This window comes from Neofelis nebulosa, chromosome 3 (genome assembly GCF_028018385.1).
Source record: "Neofelis nebulosa isolate mNeoNeb1 chromosome 3, mNeoNeb1.pri, whole genome shotgun sequence".
In the NCBI taxonomy this organism is placed as follows: domain Eukaryota; kingdom Metazoa; phylum Chordata; class Mammalia; order Carnivora; family Felidae; genus Neofelis; species Neofelis nebulosa.
The window spans coordinates 29,297,998-29,312,425 of record NC_080784.1 but is presented as its reverse complement, the minus strand read 5'-3'; the positions used below and the strand labels follow the sequence as shown (position 1 = coordinate 29,312,425).

General features: G+C 44.1%; 1 protein-coding gene across 2 annotated transcripts in view; it reads left to right on the top strand.

Annotated features, from left to right (window-relative positions):
* The first annotated feature begins 286 nt into the window (after positions 1-286).
* The window catches only part of GSR (glutathione-disulfide reductase), a 44,697-nt gene continuing 30,555 nt past the window's right edge, over positions 287-14,428 (top strand). Inside the window, exon 1 of one of the 2 annotated variants that reach the window (XM_058720192.1) lies at positions 287-702. In XM_058720192.1, the coding sequence (XP_058576175.1) occupies positions 403-702 (300 nt within the window). In that variant the 5' untranslated portion in view covers positions 287-402. The remainder of the gene's footprint in view (positions 703-14,428) is intronic. The other variant, XM_058720191.1, reaches the window with a different exon arrangement.

Genomic DNA, 14,428 nt, shown 5'->3' with positions numbered 1-14,428 from the left:
GAAAAGTTGCCGCCACTGGCAACTTCTAAGGTGCCCGCTCAGGAAAAGCCGAGTGAAACAAGGCGTTCATCCTTCCTCGCCCCACCGGCCTTCAGAAACGTACATTCGGTTGATGCCCTTCGGGTGGGGGGATCCTAGGTGCTGCGGTGAAGGCGGAGATCTCCCTAACCCTCTCTCTGTGGGCAGGGCCTGCCGGCTGGCGCCTAGGGGGGCGGGAGGGGGCGGGTCCCCCTCGGTGCCCGCCGGGCCGTGGCCAGGGAGCCCCTCCCCTCCCCTGAACCCCCTCCCCCCAGCGCCTGGACCGGGTGCTTAGTCACCGTGAGGCTGCGCTTGCCCGGGGCGCGGCAACCCCCCTTACTCGGGACCGCCCGCGGGGCACCCCCGTCGTGCACTTCCGCGTGCATGGCCCTGCTGCCCCGGTCCCTGAGCGCGAGCGCGGGGCCGAGCTGGCGGCGGGCGGCGCGCGCCTTCCTCCCCAGCTTTCCGCTGCCTCAGCCGCGGCCCGCCCGCGCCCTCTCCCGCGCCATGGCGTGCCGGCAGGAGCCGCAGCCGCAACACCCGCCGCCCGCCGCAGACGTCGCGGCCTCATACGACTACCTGGTGATCGGGGGCGGCTCGGGCGGGCTGGCCAGCGCGCGCAGGGCGGCCGAGCTGGGCGCCAGGGCCGCCGTGGTGGAGAGCCACAAGCTGGGCGGCACTTGCGTGAGTACGGGGTCCCTGCCCGCGCGTCTCCTGGCGCCTCTGCGTCCGCAGCGCCGCGTCCCGCAGCCCGGCTTTCTCGTTGCTGTGCTGGGGCAGCCTGTCCTTTTTCCTGGTGCTGCCTGTCCTTTTTCCTGGTGCTGTCCGTCCGTCCGGAGATGGGTCCCCAGCGCCGCGCTCTCCGCTTTCCCACCCGCATCTGAGGTCAGGCCCAGCAGGTTTAGAGGAGAAAAGTGTAATAGGGCTCCCTTGCACCTCCCACAGCTGAGCCTAGGTCTGTTCCTGCCCAGGTGCAGTGTTAACCGTAGGTGGTTACTCCTCAAGGTGGAAGAGTATTGTATTCTTGCAGCTGGCTGGGGACTGGGACTGGGGATATACCCTTGAGGAATGCAGATCCTGATCCTCTCCTTTCAGCTTCAGGGGCAAAATGATTTACCGCACTTTCGAATCACCTAAGGAGTTGGAAGAATTCTGCCTAGGTTCCACGCCCATGGCTTCTCATTTCACTGGTCTGAAGTGCAGCCTGGGCTTTGGGATTTTTAGAAGTTCCACAGGTGATTCTGGTTGCAGCCAAGGTTGACAACCACTGCCTACAGGTTACCTTAATGTAGGATTTACAAAAATTCTCAGAATTTTGTCTTGTTGGGCCAGGGAGGGATTTTAAAACTGCTCCCCAAAAAGAAGGTTGTAAATCTTATGACTGAGAAGCTTTATCATTAAAAACAGTTGTTGTTGTTTTTCCCCCCATGCTATTGGTGTGGCTTTTTCTATTACAAAACTTGGGGGAGGAACTTGCTGTTAATATTTAAAATTCTGCATCCAAGAGTAACCTGGGGTTGGGGATGGGTTCTCCACATTCTTTTGGAGACTGATGTTTAAATTATACCATACTGGGAACTCCTTAAGGGCAGGGATGGGTTCACGTTTTCGTGTACCTCATATCACCTTAACGAAATATCTTGCTCAATAATCATATGTGTAATAAATGAAACTCAAAATTGACAGTTTGTGAAAGGGCTGAGTCCATTGTCCTGTAAGCAGTTTTCAAGTTCAAGGGGCGCGTGGGTGGCTCAGTAGGTTAAGCATCGGACTCTAGATTTTGGCTCAGGTCATGATGTCATGGTTGTGAGATGGAGCCCAGCATCCAGCTCTCCCCTGAGCATGGAGCCAGCTTAAGATCCTCTCTCTCTTGGGGCACCTGGGTGTCTTAGTCCGTTAAGCTTCTGACTTTGGCTCAGGTCCTGATCTCGCGGTTTGTGAGTTGGAGCCCTGGGTCTGTGCTGACAGCTCAGAGCCTTGGAACCTGCTTCAAATTCTTTGTCTCCCTCTTTCTCTGCCCCTCCCCTGCTCACACTGTCTCTCTCTGTCTCTCAAAAATAAATAAATGTTAAAAAAAAAAAATTCTCTCACTGTTTCCCCCTCCCTCACTTGTGCGCACATATGTGTGCTCCCTCTCTCATTCTCTCCCAAACTAAATAAAAAAATAAACATTCATGTTCAAAATGAAAGTGGGAATGGAGGAAAGGATTGTCAACTTGGACCTTGACATCTTAGTCCAGACTCCCTTAGAAGTCTGTCTCTGCAGAAAGATTGAGGGGTGCCACTGTGAGACCCCCTGGACAGGTGGTGCGAGCACTTGACAACTTCTCATCTTCGTATCTCTTTACTTTTCTAAGTTTTCCTTCTGTATTATGTCATGATCAGCTTGTGGCATCCATCATCATTGCCTGGTTCCACTGGTATTAGTCAAAAAGGGGCTCGCCCCATTTCTAGGTTCTGGTTAGGAATATGAATACAGTAAGAGGTGAACTACTTCCAAGAACAAGGCGAAGGACAGCTCTGGACAATGGGCCATTTACTTCTTCCTTACAGCGTGTCTGGCCTTGCTTCTGTCATTCAGCTGCAGCAAGTTTTATTTTCCTGTAAACATTGGTATCTTGGGGGCAATCTCATTTCACATTTTCATGACATTCCATTTGGGTTCTTCTCAAACTGGCTTTCGGTTTTGAATTACAAGGAAGGGTGTAGGTATGTAATGAATATCAGAGAAGATATAACGACAAGACATGAGTTTAGATTTAAGAATTCCAGTTATCTGGGCTATCCATAGTTGCAATAAGAAACTTCTGATGTCCAGTGATTTCCAAGTGGGTGTAGGGGAAATGGAGGCCCTCTGAAGCACATCATTTCATTTGTTCATGTCTTCATTTCCTGTGTTCTGAGTTCTAAGTACTTGGATTGAGGCTGGCAAGAGAATAGGGTAGATACAAACATTTGTTTGTTTTAATGTTTATTTATTTTTGAAAGAGAGAGAGAGCGTGAGCAGGGGAGGAGCAGGGAGAGACGGAGACACAGAATCCGAAGCAGGCTCCAGGCTCTGAGCTGTCAGCACAGAGCCCGATGTGGGGCTCGAGCTCATGAGCTATGAGATCATGACCTGAGCCAAAGTTGGGACTTAACCGACTGAGCCACCCAGGCACCCCTAGATACAAACATTTGTATGATAAAGGTTCCCTCCCACAGGAAATTTGCAAAATGGTGGGGGAGCAAAATGTAGACAGTCAACTCCAAAGTGAGGTGGTCAGTGTTAATTGCTCCTGATGGTAAAAAGTTACAGTAGTTGAGAGAAGAATTGGAATCATCACTTCTGCCTGGGCACCATGGGATGAGTGATTTTGTGAAGGAGAGAGTGTCTTTCTGAACTTGAACGGATAAATACCATTGTTTGACAGGGTAGGGTCAGAGGCAAAGGCAGAGAGGCAGGATATATTGTGTAATTGAATTTGATTGGCACACAGGGTATCTAATAGAATAGAAGTAAGACATAGGAAGCTGATGAGTACATTGTAGTAAAAAAAGAAGTTTCTGGGATGGCTTGGCTGGCTCAGTTGGTAGAACATGTGACTTTTTTTTTTTTTTTTTTAACATTTATTTTTGAGAGAGAGGGAGAGGGAGAGGATCTGAAGTGGGCTCTGCACTGTCAGCACAGAGCCCGGTTTGGGGCTCAGACTCACAAACTATGAGATCATGACCCGAGCTGAAGTTGGACACAACTGACTGAGCCACCTGGGTGCCTCTAGAGCATGTAACTTTTGATCTTGGGGTGGTGAGTTCAATCCCCACGTTGGGTATAGAGCTTACTTCTAAAAAATGAAGTTTCTGGAAGCACAGTGAACTGTGTGGAGGGGTTTTTGAGCATGAGAGTGACTCAATAATAAAAGTGGGTTTATGGTAGTGGTACTGTTGAGAGATGTCCCTTGGAGAAGTCAAGTAGAAGTGTCCTTAACCATTTTTTTCCTAAATAAAATATTTTGATTCTGGAGCTTGGTGAATTTTTTAAGTTGCGGTAGATGAATTCACACTGAAGTTTCAAATTAGTCTTCCTGTAGATAGTGGGATTGTGTTTTGTTTTTAATTGTTTTATTTTTGTTTGTTCATTTATTAATTCATATTCCAGGTATACAGGTACCTTTTTAAATGCTGGGGTCACAGCAGCAAACAAAGCAGTTAAAAATCCCTGTCCTCATGGAGCTTACATTGTAGTTCCATGCAATATTTTTGTAATAATTTTTTTTATTATTATTTTTTTTTATAAATTTTTTTTTCAACGTTTTTTATTTATTTTTGGGATAGAGAGAGACAGAGCATGAACGGGGGAGGGGCAGAGAGAGAGGGAGACACAGAATCGGAAACAGGCTCCAGGCTCCGAGCCATCAGCCCAGAGCCCGACGCGGGGCTCGAACTCACGGACCGCGAGATCGTGACCTGGCTGAAGTCGGACGCTTAACCGACTGCGCCACCCAGGCGCCCCTGTAATAATTTTTAAAAAAAACAAGTTTTTGTTTTTAGGGCTTTTTTGTTGTTTTGTTTTGGTCTGTTTGAAACCTTCCTGCACTGAAGTTTAGACTTGGTGTGATAAAGCTACAAGTGATTTTGGAGATCCACTAATCCAATCAGACTGTAGTTTAGTTTATTTTTTTAAATGTATGTTTGTTTTTGAGAAAGAGCACGAGCCAGGGGGGAGGGGCAGAGAGAGGATGAGAGGGAGGATCCAAAGCAGGCTCTGCACTGTCAGTGGAGAGCCTGATGTCGATGTTGAGGCTCAAACTCACAAACTGTGAGGTCGTGACCTGAGCTGAAGTCAGGACACTTAACCGACTGAGCCACCCAGGCTCCCCAGACTATTGTTGTTTTAAAAAAAATAGCACTAACATAAGCTTGCTGACTTAATTTTTTTAGGGTAATGGCCTTTAAAAAAATTCTATCACTATCTTTTTTTTTTTTTTAATCAAGAATGACGTTTTCATAACAAGTAGGAAGCTTATAATTTCAAGTAAAGGACAGTGCTTTAAATTGAATACTTTTAGCTTTATGAAACCCTACACGGACCCTATTATTTTCATTTTTTTAAGGATTAGACTCACACGGGTACCTGGTGGCTGAGCTGGGTAAGTGTCCAACTTCGACTCAGGTCATGATATCATGGTTTGTGAGTTCAAGCCCCACGTCGGGCTCCACACTGAGTGTGGCGCCTGCTTGGGATTCTCTCTCTCTCCCTCTCTGCCCCTTCCCAACTTGCACACACTCTCTCTCTCTCAAAATAAAAAATAAACTAAAAAGAAAAAAAAAAAAGGATTAGACTTACACAGATCCTTGTAGGAATTTGGGAAGCATTGTTCTGGTTCAGCAACCTCACTTTACTGAGAAGCTGAGTGCCAGCTAAAATGTGGTTGAAAACAAACCAAGCATAGTATAACCTCTGGAATTGGTGGCCTAGCCATCAGAAACTATAGCTTTGGTGTATTTATGTGGAGTAAACTGTGACTTGTTGAACCTGTTTAGGCATTGTTCTTTACTACAGGGGAGGAAACTTATGACCCTTCCTGCTTAGGAACCAAACATCATTTACTCCAAAAACACTTAGTTAAATAGAGTCTACCACATAGGTCTTCACTTCATAGCTCCTGATTTAGTAGATGTAGGGTGAAGCCTCAAAGATGTATTTTTAAAGAACTCTATTTTTTGTTTGTTTGTTTGTTTGTTTGTTTGTGAGAGAGAGAAAACACAAGCAGGGAGAGGGGCAGAGGGAGAGAGAGACTCTCAAGCGGGCTCCATGCTCAGAGTGGAGCCCAATGCAGGCTAGATCCCATGACCCTGGGATCATGACCTGAGCTAAAATCAAGAGTGAGACGCTAACCAACTGAGCCACCCAGGCGCCCCTAAAGAGCTACATTCTGATTTTGTGATTTTGGCATCACATGAGCCAGACACAATGGTAAGGCCTTCATACAAAGAAGGGACTGTATGAAGCATTAGGATGAATCTGGTGAATCCTGATAATTGTGTGGGTTAGATGACAATTAATTTGGTCCTGGAGTCATTTCCTGGTTTCATAATTTTATGCCTCCAAGGTTGTCTATACAGTATGACTATTTATCTTGATTTTCTGACTCTTCTTCAGTCTTCCTTTTCTATTATAAATCTTTTTTATGTTTATTTGAGAGAGAGAGAGAGAGAGAGAGAGAGAGAGAGAGAATCTCAAGCAGGCTCCCTGCTGTCAGAGCAGATTCCGACATGGGGCTCGATCCCACGAACCGTGAGATCATGACCTGAGCCGAAGTCAGACAGCCAACCGACTGAGCCACCCAGGTGCACAGTCTTTCTTTCTTTTCTAGGAGGCTTTTTTTCCCCCCTTTTTAATTCTGTGATCTGATAGAGTAGGCCCCTTCCAAGGAGACTTCTTTTTTTTTTTTTTTTTTTCAACGTTTTTTTTTTTTTTTTTTTTTTTTTTAATTTTTTTTTTTCAACGTTTTTTATTTATTTTTGGGACAGAGAGAGACAGAGCATGAACGGGGGAGGGGCAGAGAGAGAGGGAGACACAGAATCGGAAACAGGCTCCAGGCTCCGAGCCATCAGCCCAGAGCCTGACGCGGGGCTCGAACTCACGGACTGCGAGATCGTGACCTGGCTGAAGTCGGACGCTTAACCGACTGCGCCACCCAGGCGCCCCTCAACGTTTTTAATTTTATTTTTGGGACAGAGAGAGACAGAGCATGAATGGGGGAGGGGCAGAGAGAGAGGGAGACACAGAATCGGAAACAGGCTCCAGGCTCTGAGCCATCAGCCCAGAGCCTGACGCGGGGCTCGAACTCACGGACCGCGAGATCGTGACCTGGCTGAAGTCGGACGCTTAACCGACTGCGCCACCCAGGCGCCTCTCCAAGGAGACTTCTATTTTCTTTTTTTTTTTTTTTTTTTTTTTTTTTTTTTTCAACGTTTTTTATTTATTTTTGGGACAGAGAGAGACAGAGCATGAACGGGGGAGGGGCAGAGAGAGAGGGAGACACAGAATCGGAAACAGGCTCCAGGCTCCGAGCCATCAGCCCAGAGCCTGACGCGGGGCTCGAACTCACGGACTGCGAGATCGTGACCTGGCTGAAGTCGGACGCTTAACCGACTGCGCCACCCAGGCGCCCCTCAACGTTTTTAATTTTATTTTTGGGACAGAGAGAGACAGAGCATGAATGGGGGAGGGGCAGAGAGAGAGGGAGACACAGAATCGGAAACAGGCTCCAGGCTCTGAGCCATCAGCCCAGAGCCTGACGCGGGGCTCGAACTCACGGACCGCGAGATCGTGACCTGGCTGAAGTCGGACGCTTAACCGACTGCGCCACCCAGGCGCCTCTCCAAGGAGACTTCTATTTTCAAGATGAGTGATGTGTGTTCATGTACTTAAGAATTCATCTTTTCTTTGACAGAATTTTTTAAGCTGTTAAGTTCAGGTATGAGATGACTTTGCCCCACATTGTGTTGTCTAGGGGAGGAAAAACTTTTCTTCTATCCTCTGAGGTTCAATAGCTGGAATCTGCAAATCAGACCAACAAGAAGCAGATTAATAGGGGTTTATTTCTCATGCACGTGGGACTGTCACAGAGAAGTAGTGGGGGAAAAGGAGCACTTAGGCCTGGGAGCTTGATATCAATATAAGACAGCGTGATAAATTGTGGAGAAGTGACTAGACAAAGGAAAGGGGGTTTGGGCTTCTAGGAACAGTAAATCGTGGGAAGGTAAATATGTGAGGGAAACTAATAGAAGATAAAGGTTACTTTAATAAGGTTTTTTTGGTGCAGATTCTGCTTTGCTGTCTTTCCATTTTTAGTGATAAGGGTTCTCCTCCTGGTACAGGAGAGGGGTCGGGGACACCTTCACAAAGGGAGATTTCTGCCTTGCTTTTAAGCAGAAAGGGAGGTGGCAGAGAGGTCCTCCTTTGCTTTTTCTTAATTATCTTCAGCTCAAAATCTGTATGCCAAAATAGCATATTTTGGGGTGGCATGTTCTGATCTTCTTTAGTTCAAAGTGAAAGAAGCAAGAGGGACCAGGGTTGCTACTAAACTTCTAATGGCTAAACCAGGTCAAGAGGCATGTGTAGCTCTAATAATATGATTCCATCTTTAAATTCATCTTTATTTTTCTCCATCAGACAAAAAAAACAAAACTGTAGTACTAAGGTATTAGATTAGATGCTAAAAGTGGGAAACGGAAAGAAATCCTCTTTTTTTCCTAGAATTCAATTAAAGATAGTAATCTCTTGTTGCCTACTGCAATTAAGTCATTTCTCAGGGCAGAAAAGTAGATGATCTTTGAATTCAGTTTTTGGCATCTCCGAAAAGTTAAAATGTAGTACTTCTCTCATGATCAAATGTAGACCAAGGAGAAATGCAAAGATTGACGAAAGCCAAGGTGAAAGAGAACCTTCTGGGAGCTTTGTATCTGCGGTTCAGTTCTCTGCCTACGCAGACGTGGGAAGAGTTCACTTGAGGAAAAATTCTTTCTAGCTTACTATTCCCTTTGCCCCAGGGCCTGTGGGAGCACATGTTCCAGTGTTCTTGCTGAGTGTATGGATTCTGTGATAAAGTAACTGGGTTCTTGTGGTATAGGCATGTGGTTCTCACCAATCAGAGTTGGGTAGGTAGTAAGGGTTGATTACCAGGACAAACCCCTACTTTTCTTTTTTATTTAAATTGAGGTATAGTTGACATAGAACATTGCATTAGTTTAGGTGTACAGCATAATGATTCCGTATTTGTGTAACTGAAATGATCACCACCAGAAGCCTAGTTAACCTTGTCACCATACATAGTAGCAAATCTTTTTTTCTTGTGATAAGAACTTTTAAAAAAATGTTTATTTATTTTGAGAGAGAGAGAGCACATGCACATGAGCAGTAGAGGGGTAGAGAGAGGGGGAGAGAGAGAATCCCAAGCAGGCTCTGTGCTGTCTGTGAATAGCCCGATGTGGGGCTTGAAGTCATGAACTGTGAGATCATGACCTGAGCTGAAATCAAGAGTCAGACACTTAACCAACTGAGAGCCACCTAGGTGCCCCAGTGATAAGAACTTTTAAGATCTACTCTCTTAGCAACTTCCAAAAATGCAATATAGTAATATCAACTATAGGTACCATGCTATACATTACATCTCCATGACTTACTTATTTTATAACTGGAAGATTGTACCTAGTAAAGTTCTTGATTATTAATGTCACTGTGAACTGTGCTGTATGGTGCCAGTTGGAGATGCCAGCAGAAGTGGAGGTTTTAAGATGCCTGAGAAACAGGCTGCTCAGAAGACTGTATTTATCTAGGCTGAAAACAATTACTTAGCAACATGTAAGTCAACCTAACTTGAAGGTGATAGTGTGCACTTTGATATTATGATGTCTATCTCCATAAGGCTAAAACATGCTTTTTTAAAGCTTTCACTTAACACGAAATCTCTCTTAACAGATTTTTAAGCATACAGTACGGTATTATTGACTATAGGTACAATGTGGTACATCGGGATCTCTAGAACTTACTCATCCTGCTTGACTGAAAATTTGTGCCTGTTGATTAGTAACTTCCCATTCCTCTCCCACCCCTGCCTAGATCCTGGCAACCACCATTCCGTTCTTTGGTTCTATGAATGTGACTATTTTAGATATCTCAGGGGCACCTGGCTAGTTTAGTTGGTGGAGCATGTGACTCTTGATCTTGGGGTTGTAAGTTTAAGCCTCATGTTGGATGTAGACATTACTTAAAATAGATATCATATAAGCGGAATCATGCAGTATTTGGCTTATTTCCCTTATTTTAGTATAATGTCCCAAGGTTGAGCATGCATTTTTATTTTTCTTAGTGTTTATTTATTTTGAGAGAAAAAGCATGAGCAGGGGAGGGGCAGAGAGAGAGAGAGAGAGAGAGAGAGAGAGAATACCAAGCAAGCTGTGTGCTGTTAGCACAAAGCCTGATGCAGGGTTCATTCTCATAAACCACGAGCCAAAATCAAGAGTTGGATGCTTAACTAACTGAGCCACTCAGGGGCCCCTGAGCATGCATTTTTAAATGGATATTTACAAAAAGGAGATCATACCTTCAGTACTGACAGTCCTCAAAAACAGAAAATTACCCTAGTTTGTTTTGTGTGTTTAGAGTTTCATAAAGTGTGGCACACCTATGTTCACAAGTGCTAAATAAAGGAATGATCGGAAAGGGTGGGGTTAGTTGAAGTAGGCAAATCCTAATGTTGAAATTGGTCTTTTGATTTACCCTGTCGATTGTTTAATTTTTTTGTACAAGGTTTAGTATAATACTATTTAGCTGTCTGCCTAAATCTGCCTGAATCTGCCAGGCCAGAAAAGAAAGCCTGGCTCTGAATCCCTCACAGGGTTTTACCCTTCATAAAAGGTACTTTGAACAAGTTATAACACAGAGTGTTTCTTGTAGAGTGGGATTAAAGGAATTTTATATAAAGACCTTGGGCATTTGTAAGTGGATTCCAGTCAGTCATAATTGATAACTATTTATTATTCACTGGGTGTTGCAACATTTGATATTAAATTAGGCTGTAGGATCATAGATCAATTTCTTTTGGTGGGGGGGCAGGAGATAATGGTGTTAATGAGGTGACTTTTGGAAAGAACTAAGGATGAGGGCTGGTTGTCTGGAGAACCAACCTTGTGATTTGAGGCTTAGGATTTCATGCCCATCCCCCTGGCCTCTTGGGAGGGGAGGAGGAAGAGGACCTGGAGGTTGAATCAATCACTAGTGGTCAATGACTTAATCAATCATTCCTGTGTAAGAGAAGCTTCCTCAGGGGTGGCTCATTCGGTTGAGCATCCGACTCTTGGTTTTGGCTCAGGTCATGATCTCCCAGTTCATGAGTTTGAGCCTCACGTTGGGCTCTGTGGGGAGCCTGGTTAGGATTCTCTCTCTCCCTCACTCTGCCCCTCCTCTGCTCATGTGCTCTCTCTCTCTCTCTAAACATTTAAAAAAAAAAAAAAAGGAGCTTCAGTAAAAACCGAAAGGATGGGGTTCAGAAAGCTTCTGGGTTGGTAAACACATGGAGACTAGGGGAGGTGGTGTATCCGTGGGAGCTCCACGCCTTCCCACATACCTTGCCCTATGCATCTCTTCCACCTGCCTGTTCCAAGGTTATATCCTTTTATAATAAGCTGGTAATCTAGTAAATAAAATGTTCCTCATGGGCATGATCATGTGAGGGCTCTCTCTAAAAAAAAAAAAAAAAAAAAAAAAAATCATAGCCCCAACCACAGATCCAAAGTGTACTGTGCTAGAATATAAACTCTTTGACCCAAAAAGGTCACCATTTTCCACCTTTTTCTTCCTCTGATTTCTAGCCCAAGGCTTTTAGGAAATGTCGTGATTCTGCTGCTGCCCCTTGAGCCAGCAGCTCTGATAGGCTGAGAGACTGTGGTTGAAGTAGTAGGCTCCATGAGAGCAGGGACTAACTATATCCATTTAGCGCTTTCTGTTTTGCATAATGCCTGGCACGAGTGAATGCTTAATCAGTACTTCAAATGAATGAAGAGTTGCAAGTTAAAACATTTTAGAAGTCAAAAAGGCAGAAACTTCTAAAAAGTAAATAAAATTCATAACACTTGAAACCAGTGAGTTGGGCCATCTTGGGCCTTAGAAGAAACATGTTCCAAACTTTTTAAATAGTGTCAAATGTACATGAGTAAATTGATGATGTGTGAGAGTGGTTCAGAACATTTAATGCTTTATGATGATTTAAATTGCTTTTAAAGGTTCCTGGGAAGTTGGAGAGAGTTGACTATAGGACAAATGGAGTGTATTTATTTAGTATATTGAGATCATCTCTCCTTTTAGAGACATCGATTTTGTAGTCTGTCCTTGTTGAAGCCTCTTAGTGAGTGAACTGCAGGGTATAGAGTTGTGGATAGAGGGACTGGGAGGGGGTGCCTGGGTGGCTCAGTTGGTTAACTGACTCTTGATTTCGGCTCAGGTCATGATCTTACAGTTCGTGGGATCAAGTCCCTACATCAGGATCTGTTTAGCACAGAGCCTGCTTGGGATTCTCTCTCTCTCCCCCTCTCTCTCTCTCTGCCCCTCCCCTGCTCGTGAGCTTTGTCTCTCCCATAAATAAATAAACATTAAAAAAATAAATAGGTTAAGCACTCAACTCTTGATTTCAGTTCAGGGCATGATCTCACAGTTAGTGAATTTGAGCCTCCAGTCAGGCTTTACTCTCCCTTTCTCTCTGCCCCTCCCCTACTCTCTCTCTCTGTCTCAAAAATAAATACACTTCAATTAAAAATGAAAAAAATACGTAGACAGACAGGCCTTTAAAAAAAAGAAAGACTGGGAAGCACCTCGCCTGCCAAATGAGCTGGAAAAGGCAGGTCTGATGCTAAAATCATTGCCACCATGGGAGCTGGGATTCAGCTACCTTCCTTTCCTCTACCACATAGGAAACAGTGAGAGAGAAAGTCATACATTATTCTGATTGCTAGTAGAAAGTGCTTCCTGAATAGCCTGCTTGTAACGCTGCTGTAGGTGTGAGTCCTTCATTTTGCTGGGCTTGAATTCTGCACCCTTCTCTCAATCCTGTGAGTTCCTACTTCTGTTGCCTTCTGACTCCTTATTGTAGCATAATCTCATAAAAAAATCCAAGTCCACCACTAGATAGTATATGACTTGTCTCTTTCTAGGAAAAAACCCTCCAGATGACTGATAACTTGAAACTGCATAGAAACAAAACATAACTCACTCTTTTATAATTCCTGAGTGCAGAATAATAGGAAATAAGAGTGTTAAAATGAAAATGCAGGAGGTATGCTGCTAGCAAGTAGCACAGCTAGAGGAATAGAAGGTGACTGTTCTTAAGACCTTGTTTTTCAAGTATTCCACGTCTCAGTGAGATTTGGACGGGCTTCTTTTACTCTAGCATTTCAAATAAAGTCCCTTGGCAAGTGCATATGTAGTTCAGATTTCACCCCAGGGTGCCCGGAAATATTCTGTAAGATGTAGGCTTATATTCTTTGGGCTTACAGGGAACGAGTCTAGTTCCTTATGGTCATGATCAGCAGAGCTGTAAGCACCTGATGTAAATTATGTCTGGAAGGCACCAGTATTTAAATATTCAGTCTTTACTCTGTCAATAGACAGGAGTGAGCATGCTGATTTTTTTTTAAAGGATCTGCAGTTGAGACCTCACTTAAATCTCCTAACTTTGTTGTAGTGGCCAACACGTCACCAACACTTCCCAGTCAGTATTTATAAGGTTAAAGGGTATCTAGAATATACATTACATGGCAGATTTCCAGAGCTGAGGGGTCTCTAATTACGGTCTATATTCTAATTAGTCTTACTCTTAACCTAGCTTTCCCCCCCATATTATAAATTTTAGCATGTGATCAAAGGAAATAAACAGATCTAAACAAAAATTTATATGTAAACATATATCACAGCTTGTTTACATGGACTGCTGGGAAGAATTTCTCTATAAAGGGTATGAATAGTTGTTTTCTGAAAACAGCTGCTTAGTTTTTATGTGAAATCTTAGAACTATCTGTGTTTTCCTTTGTGTTTTGGCTGTTAGAAGAATAAGAATCAAATGTGTGGGGGTGCCTGGATGGCTCAGTTGGTTAAGCATCCTACTCTTGATTTCGGCGCAGGTCATAATCTCTCAGTTCATGAGATTGGAGCCCTGTGTCTGGCTCCACGCTATGATCGTAGAGCCTGCTTAGGACTCTCTCTCTCCCTTTCTTTCTGCCCCTTCCCTGTTCGCTCTCTCAAAAATAAATAAATGTTAAAAAAATAATTTCTTTAAAAAAAAAAGAATCAAATTTGTGGTCTGTCTCTGCAAGCATATAAACATGGACACACACACACACATATACATACAATAGCATGGATGAACCTTATTGTTTGATTCTTCATTATCCTTTGGTCCTGAAAAGTTATGTAGATTTCAGCTAGAGATTTTTTTCAGAGGGGCATTCTGAATGTTTTACCCAGCATATGCCATAAGTCTCCCAGAAATCCCCTAGAATAGCTGCTCAGATGTTTCAGTTGCCCTTATTCAGCTGGTGGGTTTTCTTACCTCCTCTGCTATTTCTCTTCTGCTTTCTCCTTCTGGGTTCTGTGCAAGCTTAGGCTTTGGCCGCCTCCCTACTGATACGGTCCCTGCACTGCATAGCCCCTGGACATGGAATTATTTTCCCCTCTTTCTCAGTGACTGCTTTTCTTGAAAAAATGTTAATGACTAAAATTCTCTGCCTCATCAAGATATGAAAAAGAATATTCATATCTTTTCTAACTCCATAGTAGAAAAAAGGAAGTACTGTAAATTTGACTTAGAACTTAAGGAAGCCTCCTGGGTTGATGCTTGGGGTTCATTTCTTTCAGGTTTGTTTGATGGTTTAA